Source organism: Crotalus tigris, unplaced genomic scaffold (assembly GCF_016545835.1).
Source record: "Crotalus tigris isolate CLP2741 ecotype Arizona unplaced genomic scaffold, ASM1654583v1 scf7180000017899.1852299, whole genome shotgun sequence".
Taxonomy (NCBI): Eukaryota; Metazoa; Chordata; class Lepidosauria; order Squamata; family Viperidae; genus Crotalus; species Crotalus tigris.
The window spans coordinates 758,665-777,088 of NW_024096711.1; the positions used below are offsets into that span (position 1 = coordinate 758,665).

General features: G+C 38.4%; 2 protein-coding genes across 3 annotated transcripts; both read left to right on the plus strand.

The window, feature by feature from the left end:
• The first annotated feature begins 417 nt into the window (after positions 1–417).
• Positions 418–4,456, plus strand: LOC120308314 (olfactory receptor 9G4-like). Its single transcript, XM_039344229.1, has 3 exons — positions 418–541; positions 2,631–2,679; positions 3,055–4,456. Exon 3 carries the CDS (start codon positions 3,072–3,074, stop codon positions 4,011–4,013), a length of 942 nt encoding a protein of 313 aa, XP_039200163.1. The 5' UTR covers positions 418–541; positions 2,631–2,679; positions 3,055–3,071; the 3' UTR covers positions 4,014–4,456.
• Positions 4,457–7,555: 3,099 nt separating this feature from the next.
• LOC120308316 (olfactory receptor 9G4-like) lies at positions 7,556–14,454 on the plus strand. 2 transcript variants are annotated; one of them, XM_039344231.1, is made up of 4 exons: positions 7,556–7,570; positions 8,912–8,960; positions 11,977–12,059; positions 12,847–14,454. In XM_039344231.1, the coding sequence occupies exon 4, from the start codon at positions 12,864–12,866 to the stop codon at positions 13,803–13,805; it is 942 nt and encodes a 313-aa protein (XP_039200165.1). In that variant the 5' UTR covers positions 7,556–7,570; positions 8,912–8,960; positions 11,977–12,059; positions 12,847–12,863; the 3' UTR covers positions 13,806–14,454. The 2 variants fall into 2 exon arrangements, with proteins under 2 accessions (XP_039200165.1, XP_039200166.1); XM_039344232.1 differs by lacking the exons at positions 7,556–7,570; positions 8,912–8,960 and having other exon boundaries at positions 10,947–12,059.
• The last annotated feature ends 3,970 nt before the right edge of the window (positions 14,455–18,424 follow it).

The following is an 18,424-nucleotide window of genomic DNA, read 5'->3' on the forward strand; positions in this document are numbered from 1 at the left end:
TTATCATTAACTGTAAGAATGACTGGCAGTTTCTTAGTACAATAATCCTTTTTTTCACTTTTTCTCTTCAGTTTGTTATTGTTTCTTTTATTGTTTCTTTTATTTATTTCTTTTTTTGTTTCGCGCTCTCTCTCTCTTTGTATGTTTGCATTTTTCTGTAAAATCTGTTTAAATAAATAATCACAATAATTTTAAAGAGATGAATATTAAGAAGTCTACACTCCACCATTGTTTTTTTACAGAAATGGCTCTGAGACGAGTGGTGATGGCAGCTGAACCTCTAAGAGCCCTCAGCATGGTAGATGATTGCTTACCTGGAGATCTCAGTAAGCCTCAGGGAATGGTGATTTTTCTCCTTCCTGAATTCTGTAAATATTGATGTTCCACCTTCAGATCATCAGAGGAAAGACTCAGTCTAAGTACTTCCCTAGCGAACTGATGCTACTTAATTTGAAGGCATATTAAGCTTCCATATAGGTTAATCTGTTAGCCTGTCCAGATCAGACTAAGTGGGAAAATATACTTCACTTCATTCACTCAGGTAAGTTTGGCATCTTTAGATGCCATTTAGGGAGATTGTCTCCCAATTTTCTATTATTGATCAATTGTTTTCTGGCCTTTCTGTCACATCTGAGTGCAAAGACTGTTTCAGCCATGTTCAAGTTGGTTCATTCTTGCCCTTCTGTGAATAGATGCTCCAAGTTGTTCAGAAGTAATTCACTTTTCCAATTTCTGCTTCCACTCAGAAGCAGATCCAGGCATCATCTGCATGGTGGTCACTTTTTCCAACCCTTTCTTAAAGGAAGGCTGGAGTCAGTCCTGCCTCCAACAAGAGCCTTAGAATGGGAGTTGGAAGACAAAGTTCAGGCAGAGCTCTGAGAAAGGACAGGGAAAGCTGTTCACAGTACATCTTTAAAATGTTTAATTTCCTAAACTGCTGACTTCCGTGAAGTGGAAAGAGAGCTGTTCACAGCTTTGAAGAAAGGGGACAGTAATCTGAATCTAAGCAGAGATGGCAACACACTGAAGTGATGAATCTCGGGAAGAACCTTGGATGAAAAGCATACAGTTCCACCAGGGAAATGAGGTCAATTTTTTTTCTGCTGTGGCACCGGCTATAGATGAGGCCACTCAGTGACACCAGGAAGAAGAGGGGCACTCTTTTTAGGCCACAAGAAAGGTCTTACAATGAAACCCACAGCTTACATAACAACATTGGGGAACTTGTCTGTCGCTTGTATCAATGTGATGCATTTTCAAAGGCAGCTTGAATGGCAATCAGAGTGGAGCAGTCAGCTACATCCAACCAATTTGGGATTCTCATTAAAACAGAGAAAGTCTTTTCTGCTTCTTTCTTTTTCCCACATTTGGGGGAATCTTGTTCAGATATTTTTAGATGGGGTGTGCCTGCTTATTCTAGTGAAATTTGGAAAGAGAAGCTGTAGTGCAATTATACATTTGAGTACAATCAAATACAACAACTTAGTAAAGTTGGTATAAATATAGATTTCTGGGATTTTATAACAAGGAGCAGGACATGTCAGTGAAACCAAGTTACAGCCACAGTGCTCTTTAAAATCCAGGGATTGCATGGCTGAGAAAAGCTTCAGAGACTATAGAAGAAATATTTGAATTGTCCTCTTTCCTATGGAAGAATATTAGGAATTATTTTGGCTTTGGAAATATGAGGAGCTTTTCAAGAAAGCAGTGCATGCTCATATCAGGTAATCTGGAAATCATGATATTTTAGAGAATATCATGGGAGAGATTTGGGGACATTTAGGAGAGATTTAGTAACTGACACTAAGGAATTGAATTCACGATGCAGGTCAGCTGTAAAAGGTTGAACCCTGAAAATATCCGAGTAAATAATGAGAGAGAGAAAAAAAAGTTAAAGCTAGCAAAAAAAAAATGACTAAGATAAACAATTTAGGAATTACTTTGGAAGATATTTGGAGCGTTGGGAATAAATCTGGAGATGTTTGATGCCAAAATGTTGATGGTAAGGTTGAAACTACTGAGTCCAATATTAATACTGTCAAAATAATGGGAAAGAGTATTGTGAGCCAAAAACAAAGGTGAAAATGAGAGATGAGAACATGTTTAGATATTAATTTGATGCCCGCTTTTGGATTGCAAGCTCTTCAGATAACTTGAAGGTGGATAAGTAACAAAAATTTACTCTGAGTACTCTCTTTGGTTATGGCGACCTTTATGCTTCCAGTCTGAGATTCATTTAGTTCATAAATGACATGTAGTAGAATGCCTGTTTGGTACAATATATTATTATCATTAATGCAAAGTTTCAAACTCTGTTCAGATACGAAGTTCATTGACATCCTTTTAATTCCATAATTTTTGGCTCCAGACCATATCAAAATGCACTTCAGATTCATATGAATCTAGACAGAAACTGCAAGCAGATCTATTTTTAATTTATCTGTTTAAGAATTTACACAACATATGGATCAATTCCTTGCCAGGTATAGGAAAGCATTCCCTATGTAGCCACTTGCAATACACAGCTTTCAGATTTTTATTTTCCAGCATAGTATCCGTTATTTCCCTGCCTTGGGGGATGCTGATATAACTATATAGTTCTCATCCATTTTTCCTCTTTCTTTTTGCAGACTCAGAATACATCCATTGTTGTAAAACGTGGACTCTGGACCTGACCAGGTATTTATCCGTGTCCCTTTCCTCACTTACAGTTTATCTTTTTGAGCAGGAGGCCCTGGCAAACCCAGCGTTCCCCAACACACAAGAATGGCTTTTATATATTGTCTGGAACCCAAATTCTACATAGTTTACTGCCTCCCCTCCCAACCATGAAGCCACCTCCTTGCCTATACTCTGGTATAGCAAGAGTATCTCAAGGCTTTGTTGTTCGTTTTGGGATTTTGGAAGGGATCAGGAGACTTTCTTCTCCATCTCAGTCCTATTAAAACTACTGGGATGATTTTGTTTGTCTTAACTTGGAACACTACATATTACTTTGTTATAATCCCTCATTCTTTCTCTTCTTTTTTTCCTTTGTTTTTCCACTCTAAATAGGTTATGCTTGGAAAAAGATGGAAGTTGAAGATAATCACACAATCCTTAGTGATTTTGTGATGATTGGGTTTACAGCAGATCCATTTCTACGCACAATTCTGTTTGTGGTGTTCTTGGCTTCCTACAGCCTAACACTGACTGGAAATCTGGGCCTCATGACACTGATCTACCTGGACTCCCGCTTGCATACACCCATGTACTTCTTTGTGGGAAGCCTTTCCTTCCTGGATGTCTGGTATTCCTCGGTCTACACTCCTCGGATCTTATATGATTGTTTGTCCAAGAACAACCACATTTCCTTAGCTGGTTGTGCAGCCCAGTTTTTCTTCTCTGCTGGATTGGGCTGGAGTGAATGCTTCCTATTGGCCTTCATGGCCTATGACCGCTTTGTAGCCATCTGCCACCCACTCCTTTATGCCACTGCCATGCCCAAGAAGCTCTGTGTCCAGCTGGTGTTAGGAGCCTACATAGTGGGGTTTGCCAATGCAATTGTACACACAGGTAACACTTTCCGCCTACATTTCTGTGGTAGTAATATCATCAACCACTACTTTTGTGATGAGCCACCACTTCTGAAGATGGCCTGTGATGACACAAGACTATATGAACTCATTGCGACTGTTATCATTGGTTTCAATCTGCTGGCAGCCACTGCTATCATCATGAAGTCCTACATTGGTATTGTGGCAGCCATTATTCGCATCCGTTCCACTGCAGGGAGACTCAAAGCTTTCTCTACTTGCTCGGCTCACCTGGTCTCTGTCTCCCTCTTCTATGGCTCCATGCTCATCATATACTCCACACCTAATTCTTATCACACTCCAAATTGGGATAAGGCAACTGCGTTGTTCTATACGGTAGTCAACCCTCTGGTCAACCCTTTGATTTACAGCTTACGCAACAAAGATGTGAAGGCAGCCTTCAAGAAATTATGGGGCAAATTCACAGCACACAAATGAATGGCAATCTCCTTCTTTAGGGTAGACTGCAGATGAGGAAATTAACCTCTGTGCTCCAGTGTCTGCCAGTCAACCAGCCACTTTCTTTCTTTGCTCCTTTCCCCATTTGCTTCCTTGTTAAAAGAAAGTGTAGAAAATCAGAAGTTCAGAATTAATTTCAAAGATCAGCAATTATCCCCTATGCTCCAACTTCCTGTGCATACTTTTCTTAGTCAGCAATTTTATTCCATATGTATACTTTCCCAGTCTTCTTCTAAGCTAGCAGCACCCTGATTTTTTATTTCAGACTTTTAAAATGGTTTTGTCAGTTTTTAATTTGCTTTGTGTTATTGTTGATGTTATTTCTTCTAATCTGGTAGTGTCAGCCACTAAATATATTTAGGCTCTCTCTATTTCAAATTCTCATAATAGCACATCTAATAAAATGATTTTTAAAATATGCATTAATATTGGCTTTATTGTACCATAAGTATCTATCCCACCCAAATCTCAAGTCATATCCTCCTAATTCAAAAACTTTCTATTTCTCAGCAACATGCATTCCTTCATCCAAATTAAACAACCACCTGCAAAATATAATCTCAAATCAAGTAAACCAATTCTCTTTATTTTGCATCTTACAACACTGTATATTTCATTCTCAAAGATTTAACTGTTGTTGTTTGTGTGGCATAGATGTCATTCCTGGACTCTGTAGCAATGACACGTCAAACATCTGGAGAGATTTCACCTGTGCATCCTCTGCTCCATCCTTGGTTTTTGTGGATAAGACTCTGTCTCCAACCTGAGGGTCTTGTATCATGAAAATCCACCAATGTTCATTCCCTGATTATCAGAGTTCCAATGTGGGGGATGGAGAATGGATGACCACTATATGTCTTGCCAGTTGCTGTATGTTGCATTAAAGACTGGGAAGAGACCTCAAGATCATCCATGCAAGCACTACAAACATACTATAAAGGAAATCCTATGCCTCTGTGACATCCAGCTAAGGGAAGTAGAAGCTGTGGGCTGCTGACAGAACCTACTGCCAAGCCATGTGCTATGAAGGCTCCACTGGCTTTGAAGAGAGATGACAACAAAGATTGATGGAAAACTCTAATCAACATCGTTAGAATATTACCCACAATTATTACAACAATGAACTTCCAGTGCCCCCATTGTGCCATAGACTTTGCGCTTCCGGATTGGGACTGCAGAGGCATCTCCACAGATCCATAGATGAATTCTACAATAATATCTTCTTGGCATCCAAAGAACTATCCATACGAATGTTTGGTGTATAACAATACAAACAGCAGTTTTTCTTGTTGGGGACTCTTGTCCCCAAACCCCCTACCTTTATACCCCCTCCCCAGCTTATAAAACAAAACCTATTCCCCCCCCCCAGGCTGTGGGTGAATAGCAAATGCTTAATTTCCTAAATCTGACCCTTTTCTTCTACACAATGGTGTCCTCTAACTGTAAATCACCACCCCAAAACATATGAATATTGTTCTATAAGAGGCTTCCAAGGAGACACACAGTGATTTAATGCTGATGGGTCAGGAACTCATCATCATTTAAATCACCCTAACAGAAAATAAAGTTTGATTCACAGTTGAAATCACATGCCCAGATATGCCTGACATATTCTCATCCCCGCTTTTACCCACCTTACTGGCTGTCAGATTTCAGCCTCTGCACGGAATCGAGATCCTACTGGTTAAATTATGTCAAATTAAATCATGGCTTGCTGTTGGGAAAATAAAATGTTATACAGGAAATGCTTCAAAATAGTTGTGTGGATGAGTATTCGTATTTTTCATTTCAGCTTTCCAAACCTCAGTGTCTTTTGTGTGTGCTTACCTATATAGATATGTACATGTTTCCTCCTAAAATTTTGCCAAACTATGTGTCTTTAACTTTTAGAAAAGGTAAAAATTTCAAAAAGGTATTTTTTCCTGCATTCATGGCAGTGAGTTTAAATACTTAAAAAAAATAAAAGTATTTTTTTGGGAAAAAAAGGTTAAAGCAAGACTTATTTTTCTTGCATTTAAGGTACAGAAATACAAAAATTAATGCACAAGTTGGGTTTACTTCCAAAAGATGATGAGGTTTGGGGTCTCAGGGAGTGGACTAGAAGGCCTCCAAGGTCCCTTCCTATTGTTTGATTCTCTGATTCTGTTAATTATCCACTTTAGCCAAACTCTATGCCAGATATCTACAGTGGAAATTTCAGGACTGGCTGAAAAAAGAAAATATATTTGCAGAAAAGCAGGCTGGCTTTAGGGAAGTGTCTAGTAGTCTATCACCTCATTGAAAAATTCTTCTTCCACAACACGTCTCTATATGCAATTTTTCATAGATTTTAAAGCAGCATTTGAATCTATATCATGAGCTACATTGTGTGAAAAATTGGAGACATTGTCAATTGATCGACATCTACTCTTTTTTTAAGTAGAAATGCTTCATAAAATGCTTCATTAAATAGAAATGCTTCATGAAATGCTTCAAAATAAGAGTAATCCCCGGGCCATCTCTCCAAGGCCATAAAAATTAAGAAACCTATCAAGCAAGGATATGTATTTCCCCACTCCTGTATAATTACTACATCCACTCAATGATGGGCCTTCTCAACATGAATTTTCATTCCCCTCAAAAATTTCTGGAAGACACATCCCAGTTTCGCTCAGATGACGCAGCATTATTTTCAAAATTACCTACTAGCCTTAGAAGAGCATTGAAAGCACTAGCAGAATATTGCAGGAACACTACTAGGACTCAATAATCAGAAAACCAAAATCATGGCAATTGTCAAAAGGACCAAGAGCCACTCCTGGAGTTTAGATGGCCAAAAGACTGAGGAGGTCTCCCATTTCAATTATCTGAGAATTGTCCTTCATTCTGGACTCCATAATAAAGATTTAATTGCTTGATTCACTTTACTTAGTTTTCATTTGAATCCATATAGGTTTAGAGCCAGGGTTTCAACTTAGGTAATCATTCGCTCTAGGATTGACTGGCAGCTTTCTTAGAAGAGTAATCCTTTTTTCACTTTTTCTCTTCAGTTTCTTATTTCTTTTATTGTTTTTTGTTTTTTATTTTGTTTCTCTCACTCTCTTTGTATTTTCGTATTTTTCTGTAAAACCTATTTAAATAAATCATTATACTAATTATAAAGGGATGCCCACTATGAAATCTACATTCCACCATTTTCTTTTACAGAAATGGTCCTGAGACAAGTGGTGATGGCAGCTGAACCTCTAAGGGGCCTCAACATGGTAGATGATTGCTTACCTAGAGATCTCAGTAAGCCTCACGAAATGGTGATTTTTATCCTGGGAAAGGTGATTTTTATCCTTCCTGTATCCTGTAAATACTGATGTTCCACCTTCAGATCATCAGAGGAAAGACTCAATTTATGTACTTCCACAGGGAATTGATGCTATTGAGGTTACTTAATTGGAAGGAATATTGTGCTCACCCTATTTAGGAAAATACAAGGCTCCCATATAGGCTGATCTGTTAGCCTGTCCAATCAGACTAAGTGGGAAGATATACTTTGCTACATTCAGGTAAGATTGGATCTTTAGGTGTCATTTAGGGAGATTTCCTTCCCCCCTCTCTCTTAATAGGTAGGACTTGATCAATTGTTATCTGGTCCTCTCTGTTGCATCTGAGTGCAAAGACTGTTTCAGCCCTGTTGATTCTTGCTCTTCTGTGAACAGATTGTCCAAGTTGTTCAGAAGTGATTCACTTTTCCAATTTCTGCTTCTATCCAGAAGCAGCTCCATACATCACGGGCATATTGGTCATGTCTTCCAACCCTTTCTCTAAAGAAAGGCTGGAATCAGTCCTGTCTCTGCCAAGAGCCTTAGAATGGGAATTGAAAGACAAAGTCCAGGTAATGCTCTGAGAAAGGACAGGGAAAGGTGTTCACAGCATTTCTGTAAAATGTTTAGTTACCTAAACTGCTGACATCCATGAAATGGAAATAAAGCTGTTAGACATGGAATAATGACACTAAGGAACTGAACTCACGATGCAGGTAAAAAAAAAAAAAAAGTTAAAGCTATCAAGAAAAAAAATGACAAATGTAAAGAATTTAGAAGATTTTGGAGAAAATTAGGAGCATTGGGAGAATATTTGGAGATGTTTGATGCCAGACGGTTGATGGTAAAGTTCAAATTTCTGAGTCCAATATTAATATTGTCAAAATAAGAATTATACGCCAAAAGGAAGGTTGAAAATGAGAGATGGGAACATGTTCAGATACTAATTTGATGCCAACTTTGTGGTTGCAAGCTCCTCAGAAAATCTACTCTGAATGCTAAATTTTATGTTTCCAGTCTGAGATTTCATTTAGTCCATAAATGACATGTAATAGAATGCCTGGTTGATACAGTATATTATTATCATTAATACAAACTTTCAGATTCAAATACTTTTCAGATATGATATTCATTATCATACTTTTAATTCAATCACTTTGGGTTCCAGACCTTATCGAAATGCATTTCAAATTCATATGAATCGAGACATAAACTGCAAGTAGATCTACTTTTAATTGATCTGTTTAAGACAGGGGTAGGCAACCTTGGCTCTTTTATGACTCGTGGACTTCAACTCCCAGAATTCCTGAGCCAGCCATGCTGGCTCAGAAATTCTGGGAGTTGAAGTCCACGAGTCATAAAAGAGCCAAGGTTGCCTACCCCTGGTTTAAGAATTTACACAACATATGGATCAATTCCTTGCCAGGTATAGGGAAGGAATTGTGATGTGCCACCACATGCAATACACGGCATTCAGGTTTTTTTTTTTATTATTTTCCAGAAGAGTATCCGTTATTTCCTTGCCTTGGGGGATGCTGATATAACTATAGTTCTCATCCATTTTTCCTCTCTTTCTTTTTGCAGACTCAGAATACATCCATTGTTGTAAAACTTGGACTCTGGGCCTGACCAGGTATTTATCCATGTCCCTTTCCTCACTTGCAGTTTATCTTTTTGAACAGGAGGCCCTGGCAAATCCAGCATTCCCCAACACACATGAATGGCTTTTATATTGTCTGGAACCCAAACTCCAGGAGGATTTTGTTTGTCATAACTTGGAGTACTATATAACGCATTGTTATAATCCCTTATTCTTTCACTTTTTTCTTTGCGGCCCCCACAAAATTAAGTTTTTAAAAATATTGGAAATGGTTTACTGTATTGATTTAAAAGTGATTTTATAACACAGAAGACGGAATGCAGTGATGTGTCTCTGAAGCATAGAAATGGTGGAAGCCCTCACTCTCAGGGTGTAGAACATGGACTTTGTATTCCCTTCAGTCCAAACTGCTGCTCTTATTTTCTTGCCCTTGATTGATTCTCTCCTATGTCCATCTTGGGCCTTTGTCCACCAGTTGCTTCTCTATTGGGATTTTAAAAGTTCCATAGATTTTGACCTACTCATTTCAGAAACCTTTTCAACTTAATAGACTTTACTCAGTACATTCAAATCCAAACCTCTGGCCAAGTTTCTAATGAAGAATTTTGGCAGTGGTTACTCTTTAATAATTATCATCAATTATGATTCCTTGCAGTCAGCCAGATGTTGAGAATGGATTTGCCATTTTTATCTACCTATTGAGTCCTTCCCAAGGACCTGGGATAGGGAGATGTGGATGTTTTACAACGTTAAAGGTGTTGTCACAGGATGTAAACTCTTCCAAGTAAAGCTGCCTTTTGCAATTGACCACTGGTGATTTTTTTTTTTACTTCCTCCTAACATTCATATTTTCAAATTCAGTTTCAATAATATTTTACAAACCTTAAGAATTACTCAGGCATTGAATATGAAAAAAAATCATTTTCAAATCTACTTTATAAACATAAAATTATATTAGAACTTTATTTCAGTTACATCTATTAGATTTGTAAATATCCATCCTAACTCCAATTGCCTCATTAAGTTTAACTCACTCCGGCTTATCCATAGAATAAAATCTTCTTCTCTGGAAAGTCTATCAAGTCTGTTTTCTCAAAAAATTCTCAATCTTGTTAGTATCCATGAAGAAAAAGTCCCAAACTTGTATTCTTGAGAGTTGTGGATTTGCTTGTTTCAGTTGCACTGAGAAGGTTGTATTTAATCCATCATCATAACAAAGATTGGTGTCAGATTTATATTCCAAAGTTGCAGTTAAGTCCTTTACATTGTCAGATATCTGTGAAATTACCTCAGTGGTTTGATAATTTTCTCTATGTGATTGCACCTCTTGCTCTTCCTTTACATTATCTATAATATTGATATCTTCCTTAGAATATAATTGGTCTATAAAGTGAATAGTTTTCTGTAAAAAAAAAAAAGTTTCAAATACTTCTCTAAAAATATGCTTGTATTTAGCCATCGACCTAGCTCCCCCTTGTGGTCAAAGAATAGATTTTTTTATAAAGCAGTTGCTAGTTCCTGGCCAGAGTTCATAAAAATCGGAGTTTCAGCCACTCACAACAAAGCAATCCAAAGCTAAAGATTATTTAAAAATAGTAAAATAAAACCTCAAATTTCTATCCTTATGTTTCTCTATCCAAAAAACAAATCCCTCCATGCTTCCTTATTTTAGATTACCTCCAGCAACCCACTTCCTTGTCATTTAACAATAAAGTCTCAAAAATTGCACAGAGCTTCAGAAAGAGGTAGCAAGCTGTGAACTGAAAAAAAAGCCTCTTTTAACTAATTCAGAGAGTAATCCCATAAATTGATTAAGAAATGAAAGGCACAATTTATTGTTCCTTTGAAGAATAAATTCCAAAATGGCTACTTTTTCCACTACGAAATGATTGTTGAACAGTTCATCACATGCTCTGAAGCAGAACTCATGAAACTTCTTGCAGACCGCTGCTCTATGGAAGATCTTGTAGATTAATTCTACGACTCCCTGTAATCGAGAAGAGTCATATAAATTGAAGAAAAGCTTGTTCCTTCTGTTAATAATTTGGAAAAAAAATAACATTCCAGAGGGACAAACTTCCCTGGGTATATCATCCATTGGACATGTTCACAGGAAGTCACAGTTCACAGTTGTCAACTGTCAACTGTACTTGTGGCATTCCACACCCACCTATTTACCTTGATAAGTAGAGTCTGTCAACATTGTTGCAAGGATGAAGGGGATATAATTTATTTTCATTATTTTTCTGGTCTTCCTATCTATGGCTTTTAGTTCTGCTTCACTCCAGTCCACTGTTCCAGCTGTGAATCTAACGACTGGAATTGCCCAGGGGTAAATTGCCTTGAAGGTGTTTGACTTTATGATTTTCTTTGCTCTCTTGATGTATTCACATGTAAACGTTTTCTTGACTTTGGTGTGCTTGATGTTGTCAGCTTGAAAGATCACAGTTATTCACTTATAATTACAGCTGTGCTATACATTGGTTGGTTTGCTTCTTGCAGTAAGCCGGTGCTTATATTTGATATCATAAATATTGGCATCTTTTAATGCCTGTGCTAGCTGTTTCTCTTGGAGTAAGCATCAATGCAAGCAAACCTATTCTCTTGTTTTTCTGCTGTTCTAGATGTTCAGTGATTCTTCATTTCAATTCTTCTACTTCTTTAGTTAGAGAGCTAGTTTTTTCTGAGGCAGAAGAGAGGATACCTGATTACAGAACTAAAATGATTCAACAGACGTGCTGGCTTTCTCTACTGTCAACTCCCCCTGGTTTGCCTCTACAATCTGAGTTACTTCTGTCAAGGCTTTCTTTCCTTTGCACTGAATTGGCCTTTACAATTCTTCCAGTACTGCTTCTGTGAATACTTTATTTTGTATTATAAATCAATGTTGATCTGCTAGCCTCTAATCTGTTATTTCTGATACTGGATTTTGCTTTTTCCATTCATTTCAAATATTCTCTTTTTGTTGGGCTTGAACTGTAATAAGACACCATTATTTCTTTGTTTTCTATCTATCTAATTTACATTTCACCATATTTTTTCATGATAGAAACAGTCTTTGTCTGATTCCTCCGATGAGAGTTGTCCAGTATGATTGAACCTCTGGCATAGCTCCTATCTTCTTCACAGCATGTAAGTTCTACAATCATAGTCAAGTAGTCCCTCACTAGAGATAATTAATTATGGTTTGTTGCATAGCCACCCAAATGTTCAGACTGGATTTGGCATTTTTATCCACCTATCAAGACCTTCCCAAGAACCTGGGATAGGCAGATGTTTTTGCTAAATAATATTAAAGGTAAAACCTGTTCCGAAGAGAACTGCCTTTTGCAGTTGACTGATGGTGAATCGCTCAATGCCAATGATGTTTAAGTGGCACTCCAGTTGTTTTGGTATTGCACCCAATAATAACTTTAGTGCATCTTCTTTACTGTCCTTCAACAGATATTCTTCAGATGTGCTTTTTTCTTCTTCAACTGTATGATTTACTTGCAACATCCAGTATCTACTTATTTTCCTTTGTATTTCTGTGAACATCATTGCGAGAATAAAGAGCATAATTCATTTCCACAAATTCTTCTTATTATTATTTAAATGTGTATGCCCTCTTATTCATAACAATATTGGTTTGTTTATTTTAGATACTAAAGCCCGTCATAAGAAAGGGTTTGCCAAATAGATGGAGTCAAGTGCATGTAATGTTAGCAGACATAATACTATTATTTCATGCCAAACATGCATTCTACAAAAGTTTACAGAATTTTCAAAAACTAGAAGCCAAATCAGTTTGGGGCAAAATTAGCAACAGCATACTAAATATCATAAATTATTTACAAAACATCTTTCAAAATCATAGCATGAATTCATTATGCAGGGCACCAAAATGCAATACTCTTACTTGTTTTTCCTCTCTAAATAGATTATGCTTGGAAAAAGATGGAAGTTGAAGATAATCGTACATTCCTTACTGATTTCATCTTGGTTGGGTTTACAGCAGATCCATTTCTACGCACAATTCTGTTTGCGGTATTCTTGGCCTCCTACATCCTCATATTGATTGGGAATCTGGGCCTCATGACACTGATCTACCTGGACTCCCGCTTGCACACACCCATGTACTTCTTTGTGGGCAGCCTTTCCTTCCTGGATGTCTGGTATTCTTCAGTATACATTCCTCGGATTTTATATGATTCTTTGTCCAAGAACAACCACATTTCCTTAGCAGGTTGTGCAACACAGTTCTTCTTCTCTGCTACAGCTGGTGGGAGTGAATGCTTCCTATTGGCCTTCATGGCCTATGACCGCTTTGTGGCCATCTGCCACCCACTCCTTTATGCCATTGCCATGCCCAAGAAGCTCTGTGTCCAGCTGGTGCTGGGAGCCTATGCAGTGGGGTTTGCCAATGCTATAATACACACTGGTAACACCTTCCGCCTACACTTCTGTGGTAGTAATATCATCAACCACTACTTTTGTGATGTGCCACCACTTATGAAGATGGCCTGTGATGACAAAGGAGTATATGAAATCATCCTCACTACTGTCATTGCCTTCACTTTCCTGGCAGCCACTGCTGTCATTGTGAAGTCCTACATTAGTATTGTGGTAGCCATTATTCACATCCGTTCGGCTGCTGGGAGACACAAAGCTTTCTCCACTTGCTCGGCTCACCTGTTCTCTGTCTCCCTCTATTATGGCTCCATGGTCATTACATACTCCACACCCAACTCTTATCACACTCCAAATTGGGACAAGCCAACTGCGTTGTTCTATACAGTAGTCAACCCTCTGGTCAACCCTTTGATTTACAGCTTACGCAACAAAGATGTGAAGGCAGCCTTCAGGAAAGTCTGGGGGAGATTCACAGCACACAAATGAATGGCAAACTCCTTCTTTAGGGTAGACTGCCTAAAGGAGAAAAATTAAACTCTAGTCTCCAATGCCCTCCAGCCAGTTTCTTTCTGTCCTCCTTCCCTCACTTCCTTCCTTGTTAAGACAAAGTGGAGAAAGTCACAGAGAGAGAAGACTTAAGGTCAAAGATTAGCAATCATCTCCTATGCTCAAAATAGCCATGCATACTTTTCTTAATCAGCAATTTTATCCCATATGTGTACCTTTCGAATCTTCTAACCTAACAGCATCAGCACACTTTTAAATTGTTTTAGCAGTTTTTAATTTCTATGCTCCAGTGTCTGCCAGTCAACCAGCCACTTTCTTTCTTTGCTCCTTCCCCCATTTGCTTCCTTGTTAAAAGAAAGTGGAGAAAATCAGAAGTTCAGAATTAATTTCAAAGATCAGCAATCATCCCCTATGCTCAAACTTCCTGTGCATACTTTTCTTAGTCAGCAATTTTATTCCATATGTATACTTTCCCAGTCTTCTTCTAAGCTAGCAGCACCCTGACTTTTTATTTCAGACTTTTTAAATAGTTTTGTCAGTTTTTAATTTGCTTTGTGTTATTGTTGATGTTGTTACTTTTATTGTTGCCAGACTGGCAGTGTGAGCCATTAAATATGTTTGGGCCCTCCTTGGTGGAAGGTTTATATCTATTCCAAATTCTCCTAATAGCACTTCTAACAAAATGATGTTTAAAATTGGATTTATCATACCATAAATATCTATGCTACCCAAATCTCAAGTCATATCTTTCTAAATACAAAAGCTTTCTATTTCTCAGCAAGATCCATTCTTTCATCCAAACTAAACAACAACCTGCAAAATATTATCTCAAATCAAGTAGACCCAATCCCAATCTATCTTCTGCATCTTGTAACAATTTATATTTCATTCTCAGTTATATACCTAAATGTATGTGGCATGGATTTGAGGACTGGACTGTGTCCCTATTAAAAATCAAACACTTGGAGAAATATCACATGTGGGCCCTTCACTCCAACCTTGGCACATGTTGATAAGACTGTGTCTCCAACCTCAGAGTCTTGGATTGTGCAAAATCCATCAGTGTGGTGTGGTGGTGGGCGACATATCTTATGAATGGATGACCACCATATGCCTTGCCAGTTGCTGCCTGGTATACTAAAGACTAGGAATAGACTCGAGATCATCCATGCAAGCACCACAAAGACACAGAGATGCCTTTGTGGCATCCAGCCAAGGGAACTTGAAGCTGTAGCTGTTGACAGAACCTGCTGGCTGGCCCTGGGCTATGAAGCCTCTACCGGCTTTGCAAACAGGTGATGCCAAAAACTGATGGAAAACCGTGAGCAGCATCATAGAGTAACATCCACAATTGCTGCAACAGTGGGCTTCCAGTGGTCCTCATTGTGCTGGAGATTCTGTGTTTTCAGACTACTACTGCAGAGGCACAGATAAACTGCACAGGAATGTCTTCTTTGAAGCTGAAGGACTACCCATCTGAATGTTTAGTGTATAACAATACAAACAGCAGTTTTTCTTGTTGGGGAAAAGAAAATAACAACGACCCACTTATCACCTCCCTCTGCAGCTTATAAAACATAACCTTTATGGTTTCATCAAGATGGTGTTCTGTTTTCCCTACCAGCCCTGGGTGAATAGCACAGTCCTTATTTTGCTGAGTCTGCCCCTTCTGTTCTTTATAATAGTGGCCTCCAGCTGTAAATCACCATCTCACAACACATCAATATTGCTTCATAAGAAGCTTTCAAGGAAACATAAAGTGATGGTGGTTCAGGATCTCATCATTTAAACCACTCTATATCTCCCAACACAAAACAGAGTTTGATTCACAGCTGAAATCACATGTAGTTGGTGCCCAAGCATGCCCTATCATCATTCCTGCATTTATCCACTTTACTGGGTGTCATGTGACATCCATGGCCAGAATCATGATCCTGACATCTCTAGACATGTGGATAAGGAGTATCATTCTTTGCCCTTGGGTTGGAGGGGATGTGTGTGAATATTTGTGTTACTACTTAAATTGTATCAAATTAAATCATGGCTTGCTAGTGGGGAAATAAAATCTGATACAGAGACTACAGTACTTCAAAATGTTTATGTGTTGTGGGAAGAATCCAGAAAAAGAAATATTTTGGGAAATATTAAAAAGGCAGAATATATTTCCCCAAAGGATTTTAAAGGCAGAAACCAACCTCCCCCAAGTCTCTCTGCCCCAAACAGAAACCAGGTCTGCAGAAATGCAGATGTGATAATCTTGTCAGAAAGATTGGAGTCAGGAAGCTGGGAAAAATCCCTGGAATCAACAGTCCCTCACACCAAAAAATCCAAAATTCATCAGCCACAGCCCCAGGGTAGCAGGATATGACCTTTGGGGACATAATAGGATTAACCCACCACCATCCGAATACCAGAAAGGCACACTCAGACTCAGGTCAAAGTTCATCCCACAGGAACAACTCCAAAGAAAAGCCCAAGAAGATATAAAAACCCACCACTTCCTACTACATGTGGTCCGTTTTTTCCAGAGCCATCTTTCTATCTGGCTCTCCTCTTCAATAAACTACAACCTTCTTTCTAAAGCAGTCTCCATTTTGATTATTCCCAGCTTGGACTGAATCCTGATGAAGATTTTTCTTTCAACAGTGTATAAATGTTCATATTTTTCTATTCAATTTTTCCAACCCTTGGTGCATGTGTATGTTTACATGCATACATTCATCTGCACATGTTTCCTACTAAAAATTGGCCAAACTATGTGTCTTTGACTTTTAGAAAAAATAAAAAGTTCAAAAATTTTTTTTTTCAGCATTTCAAGGGAACGAGTTTAAAAACCCATAAAAACAAAACTTTTTTTTAAAAAAAAACTAAGATTAAAGCAAGGTTTGTTTTCTTGCATTTAAGGTACTGATTTAAAAAAAATACAGAAAAACTAATGCACAAATTGGAGTTTATTTCCAAAATGTAATGAGGCCTGGGTTTCAAAGGGTTGAACTAGAAGGCCTCCAAGGAACTGTAGCAGCCCTGAGACTCTTCACCTCTAGCATCAATCTTGCAGCTGACAGAACTGTTGCAAGCAAGTTGGCAAAAAGGAAATTTCCCCCTCACTCTCATCACTGATCCATAACACTATATATTCTAGCAAGCGCCAATGGTAACTACTTGGCCATGGGAGGGAGAATCCATATGGAGTATCTGCAGTGGTGTGCTTACAACAACTACCTCTGCTGGCTTCATTGTCATTGCTCACCATGCTGCTGATTGGATCACCAGGAATTGCTGCTTAGTTCCACTTTCAACCAGCATCACGGTCTGGTTTGGAAGCATCACTGCTTCAGACAGGAAGCAGGTGCAGAGAGTAGTGAGGATGGCCGAAAAGATCATTGGATGTCCCCTCCCTCCCATCCAGGACATAGCACAGAAGCGTTGCTTGAGCAGGGTCCGTAAGATTATCTGGGACACTACACATCCTCTTCATGACCTGTTTTTCTTGTTACCTTCTGGGAGGAGGCTTCGTGGTATCTGTAACAGAACATCCAAATTCAGCCATAGTTTCATTCCATACAACATTAACCTTGTGAACTCTCAAGCTTCCTCCTTCCATTGTATATTCAAGATGGACAGTATTTAATATTTATTTGCTATGCATACTGTATGTAGGGGTGTGGATCTATACATATGTTGTTCATAGTATGTTTAGGTGTGTGTCATGTATGTGTTTCACTTTGAGAGCGGGCAACTAAATTTCATTTTTGATGTGTGCCATTGTGCCCACAGTAAAAAAAAATGACAATAAAGGTTATCTTATCTTATCTTATCTCTCAAAATACCAGAAAATGTAAAAATTGGCTCTCACAAACTGGTAAAAATTATCTCCAGCATGCCACTGAACATATACCTCTGCAATAATTGGAGTTTATTCCCAAAATATAATGAAGTCTAGGGTTCCAGGAGTTGGACTAGATGGCCTCCAAGGTCCCTTCCAACCCTTTGATTCTATGGCTCTGATAGTTATCCACTTTAGCCAAACTCTATGCAAGACACCTACAAGGAATTTCCAGGACTGGCTGGAATAAGCGAACATACTTCCAGAAGGGCAGGCTGGCTTTAGGGAAGGCTGATCTATCATTAATGGCTGTCCAGTAGTCTATTATCTCATTGAAAAATACTTCTTCCACAACACAACCTCCCTATATATCACTTTTGTAGAATTTAAAACAGCATTTGATTCTATATTCTGAGCTAAATTGTGTGTGTGTGTGGGGGGGATTGGAGATGTCCTCGATTGATTAACATCTTTTTTTTAAATACCTATGTTTCATAAAGGGACCTCGCTCAAAGTAAGAGTAAATCCCAGGCCACTTCACCGGGGTCACCGGAACTAAGAAAGGTGTCAGGCAAGGATGTGTATTGTCCCCACTGCTATTTAATTTCCATATCAACTCCATTGGAGTTATTTCCAAAATATGAAGCCATTATATTCACTTTAGTTACTATTGATTTGAATCCATATAGGCTTAGAACCAGGGTCCTCCTCAGGTTAATCATTCGCTCTAGAAATGACCGGAGGTTTTCTTAGTAAGTAATCCTTTTCTCTC

Excerpts from the sequence above, each read along its gene's own strand:
- LOC120308314 (XM_039344229.1), top strand. The coding sequence starts at position 3,072 with ATGGAAGTTGAAGATAATCACACAATCCTTAGTGATTTTGTGATGATT.
- LOC120308316 (XM_039344231.1), top strand. The coding sequence starts at position 12,864 with ATGGAAGTTGAAGATAATCGTACATTCCTTACTGATTTCATCTTGGTT.